The sequence below is a fragment of the Loxodonta africana genome, chromosome 17 (genome assembly GCF_030014295.1).
Source record: "Loxodonta africana isolate mLoxAfr1 chromosome 17, mLoxAfr1.hap2, whole genome shotgun sequence".
In the NCBI taxonomy this organism is placed as follows: domain Eukaryota; kingdom Metazoa; phylum Chordata; class Mammalia; order Proboscidea; family Elephantidae; genus Loxodonta; species Loxodonta africana.
In genome coordinates, this window is record NC_087358.1 from 61,837,424 (window position 1) to 61,860,871 (window position 23,448).

General features: G+C 36.5%; 1 protein-coding gene across 10 annotated transcripts in view; it reads left to right on the plus strand.

The window, feature by feature from the left end:
• The window catches only part of DNAJC15 (DnaJ heat shock protein family (Hsp40) member C15), a 92,188-nt gene that overhangs the window by 51,673 nt on the left and 17,067 nt on the right, over positions 1-23,448 (plus strand). For 3 of the 10 annotated variants that reach the window (XM_064270084.1, XM_010592590.3, XM_064270083.1), the window contains one exon: positions 4,938-5,008. The exons of 1 other annotated variant lie outside the window; for it this stretch is intronic. In XM_064270084.1, coding sequence (XP_064126154.1) covers positions 4,938-4,987 — 50 coding nt within the window. In that variant the 3' untranslated portion in view covers positions 4,988-5,008. Of the gene's footprint in view, positions 1-4,937; positions 5,009-8,834; positions 8,931-11,473; positions 23,097-23,448 lie in introns of those variants that run through there. 6 more of the 10 variants (XR_010318192.1, XR_010318193.1, XR_010318191.1 and 3 more) reach the window with 6 other exon arrangements.

Sequence of the window (23,448 nt, forward strand, 5' to 3'; positions counted from 1 at the left end):
TTTCGTTTCATCTAGACGATTATTTGGAGGAGCAGAGTACTCACGGGTTATATTATTTATTCTGTGGGCCAATCTATCATTTAAAGCACTTATTATTTCTGATGACCTAGGGAGAAAAAGCAAAAAAGTTGGGGAGGAGGCTCAGTTTAGTTTGCTCTATCTTTCTAAGGAGAGATGAGCTCTCCTTTTATTGGAGAAGAGAAAACAGAGAATGATTTGAAGCAGAGGAACCACATTAGGGAGTTAGGTTGCTAACTGTTCCTGGCTTAATATTATTCAGAATGAATTCTTTTCCTTGAACTTTCATTGAACTCCAGTAACATCCCATTCATTTTCTTTAAATGTGAATATGAAACACATTATAAAACCAAATGCAGATGTTTTTGAATATATCATTTAATATCACCCAAGCCACTCCGGTTGTTAGGAGAGAGAATTAGGAGTTGACTGTATTTTTGAGTTCTTTTAAAATATGCAGTTATAAAGTTTGATCCTGTTGAACTAGAGGCTGTACAAGATTCACAGGGAAAATAGGTGAATTCAGATGTTAAGACAGACTCTCACATCAAGTGGATCTGAGTACAGATACCACTTTTACCACCTGAGTGTGACCTGAGTTTCATCATTTGTGAAATACAAATAATATTTGTTTCTGCTCTGTAGGGTTCTTGTGAAAATTAAATTATATAATGCTTATGAAATTCTTAAACCAACACATTGTACTTAGTAACTGCTCAATAGATGTCAGCTTAGTAAAGCAGATCCTTACCCCGATTCTGTTGCTCAGGCACTGTATGATCTTGGTCAAGTTTTTTTAGCTTTCCTACACTTCAGTTTCTTTGATTTTAAACTGGGATTAATAATACCTGCTTTGTTGGAATAACGTAGGAATGACATGATACCTTTTTATAAAAGTGTCTACCAAGTAACCAGGACCCCTGGTGGCACAGCAATTAAGAGCTTGGCTGCTAACCAAAAGGACAGCAGTTCAAATCCATCAGCTGCTCCTTGTAAACCCTATAGGGCAGCTCTGCTGTGTCCTACAGGTTTGCTATGAATCGGGTGTCGACCCAGCGGCAATGGTTATGGGTTTTACCAAGTAACAGGGGCTAAATAAATGTTGTTCTGCTTTCTTGCCATGTCTCATGAAAACAGATGACAAATATTTGCCACTAAAGCTTTAAACAGAAAGGTAAAACTTAAATGTTTTCCTTTAGCCCTTTTGCTAGTCAGGCAGTGTTGATTATGATAAGGCATTTTAAGATGTAACTATTTCATTGCTATGATTCCATTTTCTGTGATGACTTAATGTAAACTACAAGACTGGGACAAGTAGATAAAAGCAAAATGGAACTGACTCTGCCCTATTAAAGAAAAATACTGTGTGCTGTTCTTAAATGCCATATGTAAGAATGATTCTATACATTCTTATGCATTGCATTTAATGGCGATTGTTTGCTAAGATGCGTGTTTGAGTCTTTGCTTTATGATTTTCCTTCCAAGAGGATAGTTTTATGAACTATAATTCTTGTCTATAACAGAAAACCTAAAATATTTGATTCAGCTGTCCAGGAGAAATATTATTATACCTGTTATTTTCTAAGTGATGCATATTAGTGATTTTCAGACTTTCTAAAAACTTTTGTGAAACTCTGTGTTTAAACAAAATGTTATTCAAAAGCCCAGTAGTAAAAATGTGGAACCAAAACAGCTGTGTGCCAAGAGGTTGGGGGACACCACTCAGTTCCACACGCCTGCTTCCTCACTCCTAACTAAATGTACCCCACGGAGCACAGCTTGAAACCCCTGTTTTAGGAACCATAACACTTAAAGTTACATTTTCAATTTCATGGTGAAACTGTATATGGTGGAGGTATATCACAGCTACATTTAATCTTTACATGAAGCTTAGAACTAGGATTCTCCTATCTTGTCTAATCTTTACAATAAACAAATCTATTAAAATGTATTCAGGTCATAGAGACCTAATAGAGCAATAACAAAAAAGGAATAAAACCCCCACTCATCACCAAAGCTTACCACTAGGAGCCTGAAGGTGATTATCTTAAAGGCAAAATGTCTTGAATGCCCATACTTATGTATACGAACCTTCCTTGTGTCTCTTACTTGTTCAGTGTTTGGCCAACTTCAGTGTACATAATGCTTAATGGAGTTTTATGTACAAAACCATGTGTGCTGTTTTTTATGGCAATGTAAATGATTTTCAGGGATCATTTCGACTGAAGTTAATTTTCAGATTTTGCTTTGTTTGCTGAATTGGAACTTAATATCCAATATAAGATGCAACTCTGCTGAATATCCTCCATCCCCCAAAGATCTTGTACAACAGGAAACTTGAATTTTTCTACACTCGTGTCTTCATTGTCTAGTAGGCCACATTTGATTAGCTTTATGAAGTAAGATTTTTAAAGCCCCCGGTTGGGTTTTTTTTTTTTTTTTAACTTTAAAATGTTTTGCAATACAATAATCCTTTAATAATCCTTTATAGTCTTAGTGTTTACTAATATAGAGTCTTTGTTCTTTCAAGGAGTTTACCTTTTATAGCCACTTTTTTGGGAAGGCTGTATAAAATGCAAAAAAAAAAACCCAAACCAAACCCACTGCTGTTGAGTTGATTCCAACTCACAGTGACCCTATAGGACAGAGTAGAACTGCCCCCATAGAGTTTCCAAAGATCAGCAGCCTGGTGGATTTGAACCACCTACCTTTTGGTTAGCAGCCATATCTCTTAACCACTATGCCACCAGGGTTTCCCGTATAAAATGCATTAGGTATCTATTGCATATACAATGCTGGATACTATTTTAAGATACAAATCATGGCTTCTTCCCCCTAAGTGACTTAGAATCTGCCCAAGGAGACATGTCAACATACAGAACCACTAGAAAAAGTAACTGATAAAGGAAAGAAGTGCTACAGAGCACCAAAAAAAAAGGAAAGATAAATGTAGTTTAGCGACAGGAAATTCAATCGTATTGGAATTTTTCTAAGTAATATGTTGTGCTCTTTATTTCTTAATAGGCAGTTAATATAGTACCCTTAGCCCTGGTACAGAGTTTCATGGTTACTTCCTCAGATTTCAGTAGTCTTTCTAATCAGTCTTTGTGATCTCTTCTAAGAGATACCTACAAGAGACAGTAAGTTTGAAATGATCCTCCAAAGACTACTTAGTCAAAGGGGATACTCTTAAGTCCTTATATTTAGAGGGTAAAAAAAAAACCCGTATTCATTTTATTCACGGAAATATTTTATGTGCCTGTTCAGCATTTGATAATGCATGTTAACATGCTTGGTAATCTCTTGTTTACAGATTGGAAGTAACAAGTAATTAGCAAGGAACTGCTAGAGACTGGAATACTGGCAGAATCAAGGATTGTCAACTGATAGAGAAGAACTTAAAATGGAGAGCCATTCCAGGGACATTTAGTAAAAGAGCAGGAAACCTCTGCAGACCTTGAGAGTGTCTATGCACTTAAATAGTATCCTTAATGATCCTTTTGAGTCATTGAAGAAATGTTAAAATCAATTCATACTCCATTTTTTAAAAGTATGAAATATGCAATACATTTTCATAAAAATGCATTGTATTTATAATAATTATATGCTAAGACACTCGAATCCTTTAATTTATATTATCTAATTTATCCTTAAAGTAATCCTGAAGGGTAGGTTTTATTATGTCCATTCTACATACAAGAAAATTAGAACTCAGAGAGTTTAAGTGGGACAAAGTTTCCTACCTAATGAGTGGTAGAATCAGGATTTTGAACCCAAATCTGAATATACACTAAAAATACATTCTTTTAGCTACTACAGTATATGGTTTGACTATTGCAAATTAAATTATTTGGAGCCTCACACAACCACCATTTACCGTGAGTCAGCTATTGTTATCTCTGGTAAGACCTAGAACAGCCAAGTAATTTATAGAAGAGCTATTAGTAGCAATATTAGTGTTTTGTTCTTGTTAGTGTTGTTAATTTTTTTCCCCCCTTATCTAGAAAATGTACTCATGAGAAACATTTCCAATAGTGGATAAATAAGGTTTTACCAAAATAATTTTAGGATTCTTTAACTTTCTCCTTCGATTTTTGTTTAGAGCATAAGCTATTGAAACAGCCAGGCTATTCCAGCAGGTTTCCCACAAAGCTAAATTAATTATGAGATGAGGGATTTTGAGATCTTGTGTTGAAAGATCATACTAATAAAAGCTGACTGTTACTGTGCACTTGCTGTATGCCAGGCACTGCTCAAGCACTTTGTAGGCATTAGTTCATTTAATCCTTACAACAGCTGCACAAGGAGTATGTTGTTAGCCCCATTTTGCAGTGAGGAAACTGACTCAAAAAGAGGTAAAATAATTAGAGCAAGGTTAACCAAAACCAGAAACCCAAACTCATTGCCAAAGAGTCGATTCCAACTCATAGAGACCCTATAGGACAGGGTAAAACTGCCCCATGGGGTTTCCAAGGCTGTAATCTTTACGGAAGCAGGCTACCAGATCTTTCTCCCGCTGAGCGGCTGGTGGGTGTGAACCACTGACCTTTCAAAACCAGGCAGCCTAGCTCTGGAGTCCAGATACCTATCTGCTATGCTATATATACTGCCTTCCCCCCAAATAACTGAAAGCATAAGTTTCTATAGTCTGCAGAGTGTGACTTACCTATTCTATATATTGTGTTTTATTTTCTTTTTTAAATTGATTGAGAATAAGAACTAGCATTACAGAGGTCTGAACGAAAAGAAAAATACACGCAGCATTGAATCAGTGATTTATTTTTTCTGAAAAGCTGTAATTTCATATGTGTCCACAAGATGGTGAAATTTTCATTAGTTTTTAATTTCTTGAAACTCAAAACTGTTAATTTATAATCTGCATTTGGCACTATTTATTGTAAGCACTTTTATTTTTACAGCCCATCTGCTGACAAGGCCAAGATTAGAACAGCCCACAGGAGAATCATGATTTTGAACCACCCAGACAAAGGTGGGTGGAATTCCTATTTCTCATACTGTGTGGACCAGAATATGCTCTGAATTCCTTTCAGTTTACTTAAACTCATCATAAATGATATGTAGTGGAGATAGAAGGTTATGTGCCTCAAGTATTGTGATTTTTCTTCATGAATAAATGAGCCTTTCGATTGGAATTCAGTGACCCAAGAAGTGGTGGATTTGTATTATCAGTTTTTGAGGACTTAGTTGCTGGTCTTTTTATAAATAAGTACCTGAACTCTGAGGTTCCTAGCATTTTGCCTGAGTAAGAGAAAACATGAGTTGTGGACTCTGTATAAACCGATTTGGGCATCATGAATTATATCTGTTTAACCTTAAACATAAAAGCACAGCCTTAGAAGATATGTTCTAAATCTCTGAATGTAATATATCATAGATGATTCTGAATTTTATAATTCTGTTCTGGAAGGCTCTGAGACTGAGCCATTTGTTTTTAACTGGCCAGGTTTTTAATGTAAATTCATCTTACAGAAAGACAATTATAACTTTAACTACATTACAGCTGCTTGAGAGAGAAAGCCCATATGTTCCTTACTGTTTCTGCTTTAAATAACAGATGGTGGAAAGTTGCATTGTATTTCAGAAGTCAGAGTGGGGAAGGGGAGTAAAGGGTTTCCTGGGTTCTTATTTATGGGCTTTCAGTTTTCCAATTATCTTTGAAAAGAATTAAAAACAAATTTCGATTCCTACCCATCTACACTGACACCAAAATAAGCCATTCTTTTTTTCAGTACTTACTATAAAAATTCTTCTCACTAAACATCATCTCCCTTGGTTTTTGCACTTGCTGTTCTTTAGTATGAATAAACTTTGAAAAGAGGTCTCGCTTCAAATTTCTAAACAGCTTCAACAGTCACTGACAGAACCACTCAGCTAATTTATTTTGTGTTGTAGGCTTTCAGAGTAATTGACTTAAAAAGAAAGGTGCTTCCTTTAAACCCTGTGTGTGCGAAACAGCCTCTTTCCCTTCTGGGTCAAGTGTATGCCCTGCTCTGATGGATTGCAGCAGGATCAAGCACTCGTGTCTTTCAGATGACTGACAAGTTGTTGACTATGCCTGCTAGCAGGAAGGAAAACTCAAGAGGATATGTATTTTTAGAAACCCTTAGTAATATAAAAATGTTTGTGTATCTTATGACCTGGTAATATTTACATAATTACATGATTTATTCTGATACAGTGTATTTATCAGGGCTAGGCTTGTTGACTACGTATAAGCCAACCGGTACCCTCCTGTCTGGCCATATTTGGGTAGCAGGGTGTGAGGGAATGGACCTGGGAGTTGGAAGCCAGCGTTTTTCTCTGGCCTCTGCCCTCCAGCTAGAGTGTGGCCATGAGCGTTCCCTTAACCTCTCCAGTTTTATCCCTTAACCTCTCAGTTTTTTCATTTACAGAATAAAGGGCATTATTTCTAAAGTCCTTTTTGGTTACATGATTTAATGTAGAATCTTTGTTATGTGCCTATGCAGAAGAATCTCTGTTTTTATTCAGATCACATTTTTAATTTAAGAAAGATGCTCTTAATCTTTTTGGATTATTGAAACTTCTAAGAATGTGGTACAGACTGTGGACACTTTCTCCGTATGATTGCTTATTCACCCACGATTTTAAAAAATTTGCAGTTTCAGAGAGTTCATAGACTTTCTGAAACCCACCCGTAGACTCATAGTTAAGAGCCCCTGCTCTAGTGGGAGCCTAGTGAATTAAGGACTGTTGTAACTAATGGAGGAAAGAATTATTGTATGATGGAGTTGGGAGACGATAGCTCATACATCTGGAAATTGTCTCCTGAGAAGGACGATTTTATTTTTAAATGAGAAGATACTAGATTTGTAACAGAAATGCTCATTGTCCTTAGAGAGAGAAAGGTAGGGTATTTGTGGACGTAGAGAATGGAGAGCTCTTAATTTTGCCTCCTCTTTTAATTCTTCACCATATTTGCTTTCTCCAGGTCAACACTGGATGTTCCCAAGTGATGGCAAAAATTTAAATCTTATACTCATTGCTTCCGAAATTCATGAGTATGTTCTTCCATCCTTTTCCTGTTGGTTTTGCTACCAGCTGGTAGAATAAATTTGGAACTCTATATGTGCGATCAGCTATAATTTGTTCAACATTTCATTATCAACTTGTTCAAAGAAAGTGGTATCAGAAAATTAGGTGTGGGAAATGGCTGAAAATAATTTTTTGTAACTAATATTAAATGAGCATTCAGATGTGTTCGGATAAAAAGTAAAAATTGCTCTTTCAGTTTAGTGAGATGAAAGGTTAATGAAGTAAACATATCTCAGGTCCTTGATCTCATGCTTTCGGACTAGTATCTTTTAGATTGCTGCCTTTCTCAAATGGCTGCAGAATGAGGTTAGGCGTTATGGAATCAGTAGTTTGATATTAATGCCCAGTGAGTATAGAAGGGAGGACAAACCAGGTAAATCTAAAACACTGTAGAGCCTCAGAGATTTCCTACAGGTTATCTAATCCAGCACTACTCAAAGTGCAGTTTGTCAGTACCAGCCCACGGTCTGCCACCAGTGTGCAACTAGTTAAAAGCAGAAATGGAACAGAAGTATTTAGAAACCTTGAAGTTACTGTGATGTCAAAAGGTGTGATACTCCAGTATTTTGTAAAAGTATTGACCCACCACAGGTTGGAAATTAAAAATAGTGCTTTGCCACTATGGTTTGAGAAGCACTCATTCTATCAGTGCTGCTCCCTAAACCTAAAGGACTCTTTGTGCCCCATCATGTGGAAAAATGGCTTTTTAGCTCTCCTTAAAGACTTTTTGTGAGGCATTGGTGGTTCACTGACAGAATTCTCACCTCCCATGCAGGAGACCCGGGTTCTAGTCCTGGCCAAGGTACCTCATGCACAGCCAGCACTCATGCGTCAGCAGAGGTTTGCATGTTGCTATGATGCTGAATAGGTTTCAGCAGAGCTGCCAGACTAAGACTAGGAAAAAAGGCGTGGCAATCTACTTCTGAAAATCAGCCAATGAAAACCCTCTGGATGACAACATTCCGATCCACCAACAATCGTGGAGATGGTTCAGGACCAGGCCACCATGAGTTGTGGGTCAACTAGAGGCGGCTAACAAAACACCAAAGACGTCCAGTGATGGAGAGCTTCCTGCTTTGCACTGTCAGTCAGCTCTAGCTGCTTAGAAAGTTCTTCCTTACATTCCACTGACATTTGTCCGCCTTTCAATTTATGCCCCCTCAGTAAACATACAGTACTTGCAGTCTCTTTTAATAGTATTTAAAATGAAATTATATTAAATATTGGGATTAAAAACAAGTCAAAGTAATTGTACTGTTGAATGAATTTTCTCTAATTCCTCTCACTGTAGAAGATGCTAAATTTGACATAAAGCCTTGGTAGTAATATATATGCCTGTTCATATCCTTTGCCCATTTTTTAATTGGGTTATTTATCTTTTGGTTGTTGAGGTATTGAAATATTCTATAGATTTTTAGAGATTCGACTTGTCAGATTTTTCAAAGCCAAAATTTTTTTCTCAGTCTGTAGGTTCTCTTTCTACTCTTTTGGTGAAGTCTTCTGATGAGTATAAGTGTTTAATTTTCAGGAGCACCTAGTTATCTGGTTTCTTTTCTGGTGTTTGTGCATTATTAGTTATGGTTTATATTGCATTTATGCCATGTTTAGGCCCCCTAGTGTTGTCCCGAATTTTACTTCCACAGTCTTTATCATTTTAGGTTTTATATTTAGGTCTTTGATCCATTTCGAGTTAGATTTTGTGTATGGTGTGAGGTATGGGTCCTGTTTCATTTTTTTTGCAGATGGACATACAGATTTGCCAGCACCTTTTGTTAAAGAGATGGTCATTTCCCCATTTAATGGACTTTGATCCTTTGTCAAAGATCAGCTGACCATAGGTGGGTAGACTGACGTCTGGATTCTCGATTCTGTTCCATTGGTCAATGTGTTTGTCCTTGTACCAGTACCAGGCTGTTTTGACCATCGAGGCTGTATAGTAGGTTCTGAGATCAGGTAGTATGAGGCCTCCTTTTTTATTTTTTTTCCCATAATGCATTGCTCAACTGAGGCCTCTTTCCATATAAAGTTGGTGATTAGTTTTTCCATCTTATTAAAAAATGCTGCTGGTATTTGAATTGTAATTGCATTATATTTGTAGATCACTTTGGGTAGGAAGAATTTGGTATGTATTTTGAGGGGAAACCCAGTCATGTGTCAAGTCCCATTTCCAAGCCCTTCTTTTTCAACTGGATCCTAGCCCTTTGAGTCTCCAATTTTTATGATTCCAGCCTGTGAGACTGCCAGAAGCCCTACCATTAGCAGCAACCTTTTCCCTTGGTCTTTTACCCATACCTTCAATCTCTTGCCCATACCAAAATCAGCAAAAACCTTACGAGAAAGGGCAGTTGCAGAATATCATCTCACCTCTCTGGTTTTCTTCCTGTTGTGGATTAATTGTGGCCTCGAAAAAGATATATTGAAGTCTAATCCCTGTACCTGTGAATGTGACCTTTTTAGGAGAAATAGAGTTTTTCTTTTATTATTAAGTCAAATGAGATCATATTGGAGTGAGGTGGATCCTAATTCAAATCCCTTCTGAGTGGTGTCTTATGAAACGGGAAAACAGACATAGAGATAGGGCACACATGGGGAAGACACTGTATGAGGATACCCGTACGAGCTAAGGAATGCCAAGAAATGCCCAGGGCTACCAGACGCTGTAGGAGATACAGAAGCGTCTTCCCCTAGAGAGGAGAAAGCATGGTCATGCCAATGCCCTTAATTTGGATTTCCAGCCTCCAGAAGTGTGGGAAAATAAATTTCTGTTTTTTAAAGCCACTCAATTTGTGATATTTTGTTATTGCAGCCCTAGGCAATTAAGACATTCCCCTTCCAGGATCTTGGACCTTCAAGTTCTGGTTTCTCAGCAGTTTCATGATAACTTAAAACAGATGTTGTTTTGTTGTTGTTAATTTGTTTTTAATTTTGTCTGGCTTTGCTGGTTGTTTTAAGTGTGAGCACTGATCTCCAACAAGCTACTCCATCATAACTAGAAGTAGAAATGGGAAGGGTTACTTTTGATGCAATATGACAGATTAATTCACTGATCATTTAGGAGGCTGATACGGTAATCTAAGTGAGAAAAAATGGTGACCTAGTCCAGGTTGGAAGTAGTGAAAAGGGAGACAAGAAAGTGAATTTAAGATATATTTTGGAGACAAAATCAATAGTTCTTACAAATTGATTTCATATGGGAAAAGAAAGAAATCAAGGACTTACCCAGTCAAAGAATTAGGTGGATAATGGAGCAAGTTACTGAGACGGATATGATTTGGAGGAAGGAGGTGGATTGTGAACAGGTTTGGGAGAAAAATTAAGAGCACCTTCTTAACATATTAAACTTTGAAGTATTAATCTTGAAGTACCCAGGACATAATCAAATATGAAGATAGGAAATTGAATAAATGAATCTAGAGGTCATAGGAGTTAACTGGACTTAGTAATTTGAGTGCCATCAGGTTAAGATAGTGATGAAAGCATCTGAAGAGGCTGTGGAGTGAGAAAGTATAGATAGAAATAAGGAGGAGAAAAATCCCAGGGTCCAGTGCTAAGGAACTCAAATATTTATAGATCTAGTTAAAATAAAAAAAGTTGCTGGCGAGTTGATTCTGACTCATGGCGGCAACCCAGTGTGTGTCAGAGTAGAACTGTGCTCCACAGGGTTTTCAATGGCTGATTTTTTGGAAGTAGATCACCAGGATTTTCATTTGAGGTGCCTCTGGGTGGACTTGAATCTCTAACCTTTTGGTTAGCAGCCAAGTGCGTTAACTGTTTACGCTACCCACAGATTACATAGTTCAAGTTAGAGAAGAAAAAGTCAAAGGGGACAAGCAGGAAAATAAAGAGAGAATAGTGTATAGAAGCTAAGACAGGAATATATTTAAAGAAACCAAATGATAACTTTGCTGAAAGCTGCTGTGAGAACTATTAAGATGAGAACAGAGAGGAGGTTCCATAGAATTTTGGAAGACTTTGATGACCTTTAGAAACAGTTTTAATGGGTAGTGGGTTGAGGAGTGAAAGGAATTATGAGGAAATAGAGTTAGCTTATACAGACAACTTTTTTGAGATGTTTTGTGATGAAGACTAGAAAAGAAATAGAAAAGTAGCTGGAATAAGGGGATGTGGTATCTAGAGAGTGTTGTTTTTGTTTTCTTTTCACTTTTTTTACTTTCTTAATATGGGAATTGTTGAGCAGGTTGTGTGTCAGTGGAAATGGTTAACTGGAGAGATTGATAATTTAGATGTCCATTTCCTCACCATTTGTCTTCTGGGTGGCCTTGTCACTGCTTTGACCAATAGTATGTAGCAGAAGTGACATTGCATCAGCTCTGTGCCTAGGCCTCAAGAGGCCTTTCAGCTTCTGGTCTTACCCTCTTAGAACCCTGAGACCACCATGTGAAGAAGACTGGGCTAGCATCCCGGAGGATGAAAGAGGAAGTGGAGAAAGAGACAGCCATCCCACTTGAGGTCCCAGTGAGACTATCCTGGGCCGCCCAGCCCTATCTGACCTGACCCAGATCAGAAGAATCACCCAGCCAGTGAGAAATTAAAAATTGTTACTGTTTTAAGTCACTAAGTTTTGGGGTGGTTTGTTGTGCAGCAAAGGCTGGTATAGAAAATATTCCATGATGATAAGTGCTTTAAAAAAAACTAAAGCAGAGTAGGGTGTATAGAGATTGACAGCTGGAGGTGGGGACGGTTGCATTTTTACATACAGCGATCTTAGAAACCCACTGTAAGGAGATAATATTTGAGCAGAGACCTAAAGGAGTGAGTCAGGGAAAAGCCTGAGGAAAGAGTATTTTGGGCAGAAGGAAAACTAAGTGCATGGGCCCTGAAATGAGAACACGTTTGTGTGCTTCTGGAATTTTAAGGAGCACAGTGAGGAAGAGGAGGGTGGTGGGAAATGTGATTGAGAGGAAGCCTGAGGCCAAGTGATGGAGAAACTTGTAAACTATTATAAGAACTTAGGGTTTTATTTTTAAGTGTTACAGGAATGATATTACCTGATTTACAGTATTAGGAAGACTACATTGGTAGCAATGGAGAAAATTGGGTGTCGAGGGTGGAAGCAAGGAAGTTAGAAAAAATAGTAGTAGTTTGAGAGAGAATGAGAATTGATTTGGACTTGGGTTTTTGTAGTGAAGAAGATAAAGAGTAGTCTAACTCAGGATGTACTTTGAAGGTAAAGCTAACGTGGCTGATGGATTGGGGGTAAGAAAATAGAAAGATGATTGCTAGGTTTTTGGCCAAAGCAATGGTTGAAAGAACACAAGAAACGTTGGCATAGTGAGAAACGTAGAGGGGATCTCTGCAACATCACGTAGTCTAAATGCAGCATGTGTATGTGAAGCTCCTCTTTCATACCTTTAGGAGGACAGTATTATCGTCCCTGAGAAAAAACCACAAGTAGTGAAGCTTTGGCCTGTGTAAGGAAGACTAGTTTTAGAGTTGGAGCCCTCTTAATTCGCCTTTACAAGAGGTCAGTCAACTAATAATTATTGAGTACCTATTGAGAACCGAGAGAGAGCGCCCTGGTGGCACAGTGGTTAAGTGCTCGGCTGCTAACCGAAAGGCTAGTGGTTTGAACTCACTATTGGCTCTCCAGGAGGAAGATGTGGCAGTCTCTTTTTGTAAAGATTTACAACCTTGGAAACCCTATGGGGCAGTTCTACTCTGTCTACCGGGTCACTGTGAGTCAGAATCGACTCAGTGTCAACAGCTTTGGTTTTTTACTAGCTGACTCAGGAGCTTTGGTGGTGTAGTGGTTAAGAGCTAAGGCTGCTAACCAAAAGATTGGCAGTTTGAATCCACGAGCCACTTCTTGGAAACCCTATGGGGCAGTTCTATTCTGCCCTGAAGGGTTACTATAAGTCGGGATCGACTTGATGGCAGTGGGTTTAGTTTTTTGGACTGAGAGCCAGGCTGTGTTCTAGGCACTAGGGCTATGGTAACAGAAAAAGCGATGTTCAGACAGAAGCAGTGAAAGTGATTTGAGACTAAAAATTGCTGGAAGACAAGTTGGTAGCGATGTCATAGGCGATACTCATTTATTGGGTAAAGGGTAGAATCCTTTAGGATGTTTTCAACTTTAGGTTGTTGTGATTCTCTAATGATCTGATAAACTAAGACTACAGTAAAAGTATTCTTTAGGTCCTCAATAATCTGACCCCACATGGGATTTTAATATATTTCTTTTAAGGCAGATGGGTGGCGTGTTAAGAACCCTTCAAATCAGCAGGTGACAGTCATTCTTACTTTTGTCTTACATATTTGGGATGTGGACATCGATAAGCTGTAATGAGAGTTAAGGAATATAAAAACAGCTGTGATAAGATCTGTCAAACAATACTATCAGAAACACCCAAGGATAAAAAAGGAGCTTGTTCTTCTTACTCCCCAGGTTGGTGTGCTAATTATTAAACTCACATTAATAAAGTATGGTTAACTTTGAACAATCACTAATTGCAAAATATTTGCACAATTTCTCTTGTGCTGGTCAGGACCTTTTATCCAGACATTTTGAGGAAAAGTTTCATTTATTTTTAAAGCACCCACTCATAATACACTTGTTTACCTGTTTTCTTTATCTCTGGAATGGTTTTGCTCCTATGAAGCTCATTCTCGATGCAGGGAAATAATAAAATAGTGACTAATCACTGTTCCACCTCCTCATACTAGGCATGTGTCTTGAGTCCCATCTGTGTACTCAGAGCTATGTTGAGAACACAGAGGTCTAAGACACGGTTGCTCTCGAAAGGATTTATTATCTAATGATTGTATATAGCCTTTCAGAGATAAATCACCAAGGATTGGCTTCAGTCTTCTCAATAATGAAGGGGACCTGGGAAAAAATTAGGGGCTTGAAGAAAGGAGAAAAGGCTTGCAACAACCATATGTTTAATATGGTAGGAATTTAATAAACAAAAAATCCTATAAACAAAATTGACAGGCAGTGTGGTATGGTGGTAAGAATGCAGGCTCTGGAGCCAGGCCTCCTCGGGATCCTGGCTCCACCCCATAGTAACTTTGTGGCTGACGTTTGGGCAAGCCTATCAGTTTTGTTTAAACTTTTTCTTTGATTCAGCTTCTTTATGTAATAAAAATAAGAATTGAGCTATTAAGGAGTGGTTGGAAGAATCAAATGAAATAGTATATTAGAACAATGCTCAGTAACTATCCTGACCATCAGGATCATAATCATAGGTTTGCTGAGCCCCGGTGGTTTTGGGACAGCATGAATTTGTAGTGTCATTAGACTGTATGGAGGTCATTGGGATATATCTTCAGTATTAGTTTTTCAATATACTTAAAAATTGAAAAATATATTCATAACAGTATACAAATTACAAGTATGGAACTAATAAATTGTCATAAAGTGAACCCATTCATCCAGCCAGCGCCCAGATTAAGAAACAGAATGAATCCACCACCCCAAAAGCTCTCCTCATATACCGTTCCAGTCACTACCTCAACCCCAGAAGTAACTACCGTCCTGACTTCTATCACCATAGATTAGTTTTGCCTGTTTTTGAACTTTTTATAAATGGAATCATATAATGTATATATAATTCTGTATTTGTCTTCTTTCACTTATCATTATCTGTGAGATTTCATTCGTGTAACACTGAATTCTGTAGTATTCATTCATCTTTATCACTGTACAGTATTCTGTAGTACGAATGTACTACCGTTTCTCCATTTTTTCTGTCGAGTTGTCTGTCTTTTTCTTACTGACTTTGGGAACACCAGATATTCTGATATTCTGGCTGTGTGTCCTTTGTATTGCAGACATCATCCATCACTCTCTGGTTTGCTTTTGCATATTCTTAATGGTGTCTGTTCATGAAGAGAAATTTTTAATTTTCATAAAAGAGCCCTTGTGGTGTAGTGGTTAAGTGCTCGGCTCTAACCCAAAGGTTAGCAGTTTGAACCCACCTCCTTCTGCAGGAGAAAGAGGTGGCAACCTGCTCCTGTAAAAATTACAGCCTTGGAAACCCCAGGGAGCTGTTGTTGTTGTTCTGCTATCAGGTTGCTTTGAGTCAGAGTCTACTCGACGGCAGTGGTTTCGGTGGGTTTGGTACAGGCAAACTTATCGGATTTTTCCTTTATACTTAGCGCTTTTTATGTTCTTTTTAAAAAGTCTTTGCCTGTATTTGAGGTCATGAAAATCTCAAGTTCATGAAGATAATTTCTAGAACCTTTATTATTTTATACAATTATCTATAATAATCCGAAATTGACTTTTGCATATGGCATGAGATGGGGTAAAGTTTCCTTTTATAAATTAAGTAGGTAGGTAGATAATAGATACATAAACAGGTAGATATCCAACTGGTTCAGCACTGTTTATTGAAAAGGTAAGCCTGTCCCTTGTTGTTGTTAGTTGCTGTCAGTCGATTCCAACTCATGGCAACCTCATGTGTTACAGAGTAGAACTGCTCCATAGGGTTTCTTGGCTGTAATCTTAATGGAAGCAGATTGCCAGACCTTTTCTTCAGTGGTACCGCTGGGTGGTTTGAACCACCAACCTTCAGGTTAGCAGTCAAGCACAAATTGTTGGCACAACATCCTGTGCCTATAGTGTTGCTCTTGTCATAAATCAAGAAACCAGATATTTATGGGAATGTTTCTGGATTCTCTCTCTTATTGGTCAGTTCTTTATGTTTGTACCAATACCACACTGTTTTGATTTGTGTAGCTTTATAACATGTCTTTATTTCTGGTAGTCCTTCAACTTTTTTATTATTCAAGACTTCTGGCTATTTTTTACCCTTTGCATTTTCATATAAATCTTGTTCATTTGAATGTGCATGTGCACACACACACACACACACATTCACAACCAAACCTCCTGGGGTTCTGATTGGGATTGCTATGAATGTATATACCTATTTGGGCTGAATTGACATCTTTATGTTATTGAATTTTTCAATCCATGAACAAGACATGTCCTTCCATTTATCTAGGTCCTTTTTAATTTAGTTCAATAAGGTTTTACATGTTTTGTGATCTTTTACATGTTTTTGTTAAATTTATTCCTAGTATTTTTTAAATGCTTTTATAAATTGTGTTTAAAAGTTTTTTATTTCATAATTATTTATTGTTAATACATAGAATATTGATTTTTGTGTAATGATCTTGTATCCAGCAACTTGTTAAATTCATTTAGTAATTCTAAGATTTTGTCTTCAGAGCCTTTCGAATTTTCTACATACTCAGTGATATGATTTATGAAAAATTAGTTTCTTTCTTTGCCTTCCAGTCTTTGTATCTTTTTTATTTGGGAGGGGAAAACCAAAAAAAAAAAAAAAAACCCAGTGCCGTCGAGTCGATTCCAACTCATTTGGGGCAGGGTGGGGAGGCTAATTACAATGACTTGAGCTTCAAATATGATGTTAAATATGAGTGATGGTAGTAGTAATCTTTTTGGTTGTTGTTACTGATTTCAGAGTCACAGGTACCAACATTTTACTACTAAATTATGATGTTCGATGTACCGTATTTTTACACAAATAATGCACATCTTCTACATTTGTTTGCCAACCATACCCTTCCCCCACAAGGTATTTTCATATAGCAGTGCTTATGAAATTTTTTTTTACACATTGCTGTAAAAAAAAAAAAAGAGCATAGTATGCTTATGAAAATTCCTCCGGGGTAGGGTGCAGTCGGCAAAACAAATGTAGAAGTTGCGTGTTAATTGCATTAAAATAGAGTATTTTTTGAAAACTTCTATTTACATCGAAGGTTCTTTGTATCCTTATTTTACTAAGCATTTGATTATGAATGTGTGTTAAGTTTTCTGTGATGTTGAGATGATTATCTCTTTTATTAATGTGAAGTACATTAATTAAATGTTAAAGCTAAGCTTTCATTTCTGAAATAAACCTAATTTAGTCATGATGTTTACCCTGATATTATAAGTTAATATTTTGCTTGTTTTTGTTCCTATTTTCATGAGAGATATGGGGACCTGTAGTTTTCCTTTCTTATGATATATTTGTCAGGCTTTGTTATCAGTGTTATGCTGCCCTCATAAAAAGAGTTGGGATATGTTCCCTTTTTTCTGTTTTCTGGAATACTTTCTGTAAGATTGGTGTTATTTTTTCTGTAAGAATTTGGATGAATTCACTGGCCAGGATTTTCCTTTGTGGGAAGGTTTTTACTTATAAATTCAATTTCACAAATAAATGTAAGACTCTTGATTTTCCATTTCTTCTTGTGTCAGTTTTGATAATTTTTCTAGGAATTTCTGTATTTAGTCTAAATTTTACATGCCTTGGCATAAAGTGTATTAGTTTTGTTTTGTTTTGTTTTTAAGAAAAGTAACCTTGCACTTTGTTGATTCTCTCTATTGGATGCTTGCTTATGGTTTCATTAATATCTCTTCTTATATTTATGGTTTCTTTCTACTTTTTTGTTTAATTTCCTTCTCTTTTTTCTAACACCTTGGGATGAATATTGAGATCATTGATTTTCTGCCCTTTTTTCCATATATACGTTTACTGAGATAAATTTATATTTCTGACTTTAAATGTGTCATATTGTCATTACCATTTAGTTTGAAGTTTAATTTCTTTTGTGATATTTTCATTGATGCATGAGTTATTTAGAAGTGTATTGGTTGATTTCCAAACAATTGGGATCCTCTAGATGTGTTTGTTGTTGATTTCTAGTTTAATTCCACTATAGTCAGATAACACTCTATATCAATACTTCTCAAACTACCTGTGGTAGACTTTTGTAAAATACAGTAGAAATTAATTTACTAGAAAAAAAAGAAATTAAAAAACATATAGCATCCATGCTCCAATTGTTTATTATTAGACTCTACAAACTTACATTACTCTATCAAACTACTATAATATTTTCCAAATACTTTTTCTTAATCTGTATCTATCTAGTTGTTGTCCAGTAACAGTTGTAAACCAGCACTGGCCCATGGACCACACCTGAAGTCTCATTGCTCCCTGTGATTTTAACCTTTGAAGTTTATTCAGACTTGCTTGTGGCCAGTTTTGGTAAATGTTCTGTGTGTACTTTGAAGAAGGTATATTGGGAAGTTGTTGGGTGGAATGTCTTATATATGACAATTAGATCAAATCTGTTAATCACGTTTGTCAACTTTTCGATGTTCTTACTGTTTCTTCTTGCCTAATTGTGGAGTACTGAGAGAGGTATATTAAAATCTCCCACAATGATTGCGAGTTTGTCTATTTTTCCTTTTAGTTTTGTCAATTTTTACTTTATTTTGAGGCTATAAAAATTACTATTATTATTATTTTTTAATAGGTATATTAAAATCAACAATTTCTTTGTTTACCAGTGGATTGACACTTTTAACATAAAATTTCTATCTCTAGTATTCCATTTTACCTGAAAGTGTACTTCATTTGATAATTCATATAGCAATGCCAGCTTTATTTTCATTAGTATTTGTTTAATATGTATTTTCTATTCTATTTAAGTAATCCTCTTATAACCAAAATACAGCTTACCTATTATATTACACACAATAAAATACACCTATTTTAATAGCACAGTTCACTGAACTTTGACAGTCATGTAACCACTAACATAATTAAAAAAAAAAAAAAATAGGACAGAACATTTCCATCAGCTCAAAAATTCCTTGGTGCCCCTTCCCAGTCATTGCCAATCCCTGCCCCCAATTTGGGAGCCCTGGTGGTGTAGTATAAACCCTGATGGCATAGTGATTAATAGTTTAGCTGCTAACCAAAAGGTTGGCAGTTCAAATCCACCAGACGCTCCTTGGAAAACCCTCTGGGTCAGTTCTGCTGTGTCCTGTAGGATCGCTATGACAGCAATGGGTTTGGTTTTTTTTTTTTGGTTTTGTGATGTAGTGGTTAAGAGCTTGGCTGCTAACCAAAGGGTGGGCAATTTGAATCCATCAGCTGCTCCTTGGAAACCCTATGGGGCAGTTCTACTCTGTCCTATGGGGTTGCTCTGAGTCAGAACCAACTCGACAGCACCTAATAACAACAGCAACACCCCCAAGTTGAGCAATCACCATTCTACTTTCTGTCACTATAGACTAGATATGCCTTTTCTAGAGACTCATAGAAAGGATTGTGTAGTGTTATGGATTGAATTATGTCTCCCAAAAATGTGTTACAAATCCTAACCTCTATGCCTGTGGTTATGATCCCATTTGTGAATGGATTGTCTTTGTTATGTTAATGAGGCAAGATCAGTGTAGGGTGTATCTCGAGTCAGTCTCTTTTGAGATGTAAAAGAGATTAAACAAGCAAGCAGGCAAGTGGAGATGGGGAAAGACAGATGCCAAACCATATAAAGATCACCCAGAAGCAGAAGCTCAGAAGAGAAAAGAATCTTCCTCCAGAGCTGACAGAGAGAGAAAGCCTTCCCCCAGAGCTGATATCCTCAATTCAGACTTACAGCCTCCTAAACTGTGGGAAAATAGATTTCTACTTGTTAAAGCCACCCACTCGTGGTATTTCTGTTATAGCTGCACTAGATAACTAAGACATACAATATATCATGTATATACTATTTTGTATCTTGTGGGCCCTGGTGGCACAGTGGTTAAAGGGCTTGGGTGCTAACCAAAAGGTCAGCAATTCAAATCCACCAGCCATTCCTTAGAAACCCTAAGGGGCAGTTCTGCTCTGTCCTATAGGGTAGCTATGAATCAGAGTCAACTCGATAGCAACAGGTTATTTTCTGTCTGGCTTCTTCCACTGAGCATATTTTTTAAGTTCATGCTGATGTATGTGTTGGTAAATGTTCTTTTTTTATTGCTGAGTATTATTATTCTCCTCTATAGGTACAGCACAATTTGTTTCTATGTTCACCTGTCAAACATTTGGGCTGTTTCTAGTTTGGGGCTATTATGAGTAAAGCTGCCGTGAACATTCACTTTGAAGCCACTGTGTGAACATATGTTTTCATTTCTCTTGGATAAATACCTATGAATAGAATTGCTGGGTCATATGGTAAATGGATGTTTAAACTCTTAAGAAACTGTCAAACTTTTTTCCAAAGTGTCTGTACCATCTTGCATTTCCACCAGCAACATACGATAGATCCTACTGCCCCACATCCTCACTAACACTTTCTATTCTGGCCCTTGTAAATTTAGCCATTCATGTGGGTATATAGTAGGATTTCATTCTTTTTTTAATTTTCATTTTCCTAATGACTAAAGCTATTGAGTATCTTTCGTATGAGTATTGATCATTCATATGTCTTCCTTTGTGAGATGTGTGTTCCAATAGTTTGGACATTTTTTTTATTGGTTGTTTATCTTTTCATTATTGAATTGTGGAAATTTGTTACATATTATATAGGCAAGTCTTTTGACAAATATGTGTTATGAATATTTTCTCCCATTCTGTGACTTAAATATTGTGAACCTCACAAAACGTGGTTAACCTTTTGCTTTAAACAATTATCTTCTAAAAGATTTCTTAATGAGGAATAAATGCTTTATGTTTACCTACATATTTCCCATTCTGGTGCTCTTGCTTCCTTAGTGCAGACCCAAGCTTCCATCTGGTATCATTTTTCTTCAGCCCGAAGAACTTCCTTTAACATTTCTTGTAGTGAAGGAAGATCTGATTTTGATAAATTCTTTAGGTTTTTATCCTTAATCTTCATTTCTGAAGGATATCTTCTCTGTATATGGAATTCTAGGTAGGCAAGGTTTTTTTCTTTCAGTACTTTAAAGATACATTTCATTGCTTTCTGTCTTGCCATTTTTATCTTTCTTTCTCTATATAAAAAGTTTTTCTAATTGCCAGTTAGCATTTCTTTTTAATCACTAGTTTTTAGCAGTTTTTTGGACATATATTTTGGTGTGTGTATTTATCTTGTTTGTGATCTGATGAGCTTCTTGGAGCTCTGGCTTTATATTTTCATCAAATTGAAAAATTATTTGGCCATTATTTCTTTAAAAAATTTTGTGTTCCTACCCCAATTTGAATTAAACTGTTTGATATGTTGCTTCATTTGTCTGGTAATTTTTATTGGCTTCTGGACATAATTGAACACGATTTTGTTGTGTTATTTAAAGAACATTGGATTTTGTTCTCACAGTCCGTGAAGTTACTTGTAGATGAGCCTGATCCTTTTCAGACTTGTTTTTAATCTTCATTAGCGTGGGTCTACAGTAGCATCTGTTCTTGAACTTTGGAACCTTTTTCTGCAACTAAGATGAGCTCTTCTTGGGATTCTGTTGAATGCCTGAGTTTTTCAAAACTACGTTTCATACTTTCAATGTTGGGAACCTGAACAAAGTTGGGAACTTTTTTTTTTTTCCACATGTGGCTGTCCAGTTGTTCTAGCATCATTTGTAGAAAAAAAACTGTCCTTTTTCCATTGAATTGCCTTAGATCAGTTGCCTGTGTTTGCGTGCATCTATTTCTGGGCCCTGGTCACTTTGAGTTGAAATTGACCCAGTGGCAATGGGTTTGTTTTTTTTTTAATTCTGTTCCATTGATCTGTTTGTCAATTCTTTTACCAAACCACACTGTCTCGATTACTGTAGCTTTATAGTAAGTATTGAAGTCAGATACTGTCAGTCCTCTGACTTTGTTCTTCTTCAATATTGTGTTGGCTAATATGGGCTTTTTGTCTTTCTGTGGTGGCATAGTGGTTAAGAGTTATGGTGGCTAACCTGAAGATCGGCCATTCAAATCCACCAGCTGCTCCTTGGAAACCCTGTTGGGACAGTTCTACTCTGTCCTGTAGGGTCACTGTGAGTCAGAATTGACTCTGCGGCAGCGGGTTTAGTTTTTTGGTTTACATAAACTCTTGAATTAGTTTGTCGATATCCAGAAATTTAACTTTCCAGGATTTTGATATAGATTAAGTTGGGAAAACATGACATCTTAACAATATTGTGTCTTCCTTTCTATGAACTGGAATATCTCTCCATTTATTTTGATGGTTGATTTATTTCATCAGAGGTTCATAATTTTCCTCATATATACATACTTGATTAGATTTATAATTGTTTTGTTTTAGTGCTAATGTAAATAGTATTGTGGGGTTTTTTTATTGTATTTTTTTTAACATACTTTATGTTTTAGAGCAGTTTTAGGTGTACAGAAAATTACACAGAAAAGATGATTTCCACATACCAGTCTCCCCCAGCACACAGTTTCTTATGTTATTATCATCTTGTATTAGTGTGGTACATTTGTTGTAAGTGATGAACCAATATCAACACATTAATTACAGCCCATAGTTTACATTAGGATTCACTCTTTGCGTTGTAGGGTTCTGTGGGTTTTGACAAATGCATAATGTCATGTATCCACCATTACAGTATTGTGAAGAATAGTTTCACTGTCCTTAAAATGTTCTGTGCTTCAACTTTTCATCCATCCCCTCCTCCTCCTGAACCCCTGGCAAAGACTGATCCTTTTTAATGTTTCTATAGTTTCATCTCTTCCAAAATGTCATACAGTTGGAATCATTCAGTGTGTGACTTTTTCAGACTGTCTGCTATCACTTAGCAATATGCACTTGGGATTTCTCCTGTCTTTTTTGTAGCTTGATGGCTCAATTATTTTATCAAATTCTATTTGTTCATTGGTGGTACACAGGAAAGCAATTGACTTTTGTGTTCTGCAGCCTGGCTGTAATTGCGCATTAGTTCCAGGAGATTTTTTGTTGATTCTTTTGGATTTTTAACATAGATGATCTTATCACCTGGGAAAAAAGACAATTTTATTTTTTCCTTCCCAATATGTATTCCTCATCATATCCTTTTCTTGTTGCGTTAGCTAGAACTTCTAGTACGATGTTGAATAGGTCTCACAGGGGAGACCTTGCCTTGTTCCAAATCATACGGGGAATACATCTAGTTTTTTGCTAGTAAATGTTAACGATAGGTTTTTTTGTAGGTATTCTTTATCAAGTTGAGAAAGTTTCACTCTGTTCCTAGTTTTCTGAGAATTTTTATCATGAATTGGTTGGATTTTGTCAAATGCTTTTTCTGCATATATTAATATGATCTTATTATTTTTGTTTTTTAGCCTGTTGATGTAATGGATTACATTAATTGATTTTGTAATATTCAACCAGCCCTGCAAACCTGCAATAAATCTCACTTGGTCTTGGTGTATAATTCTTTTTATACATTGTTGGATTCAATTTACTAATATTTTGTTGAGAATTTTTGCATCTATGTTCATGATAGGTATTGGTCTGTAGTTTTCCTTTCTTGTAATGTCTTTATTTGATTTTGGTATTATGGTAATGTTGGCCTACAATGAATTAGGAGCTGTCCCCTTGAATCTATTTTTTTGGAAGATTGTAGAGGATGGGTATCATTTCTTTCTTAAATTTTGGTAGAATTTT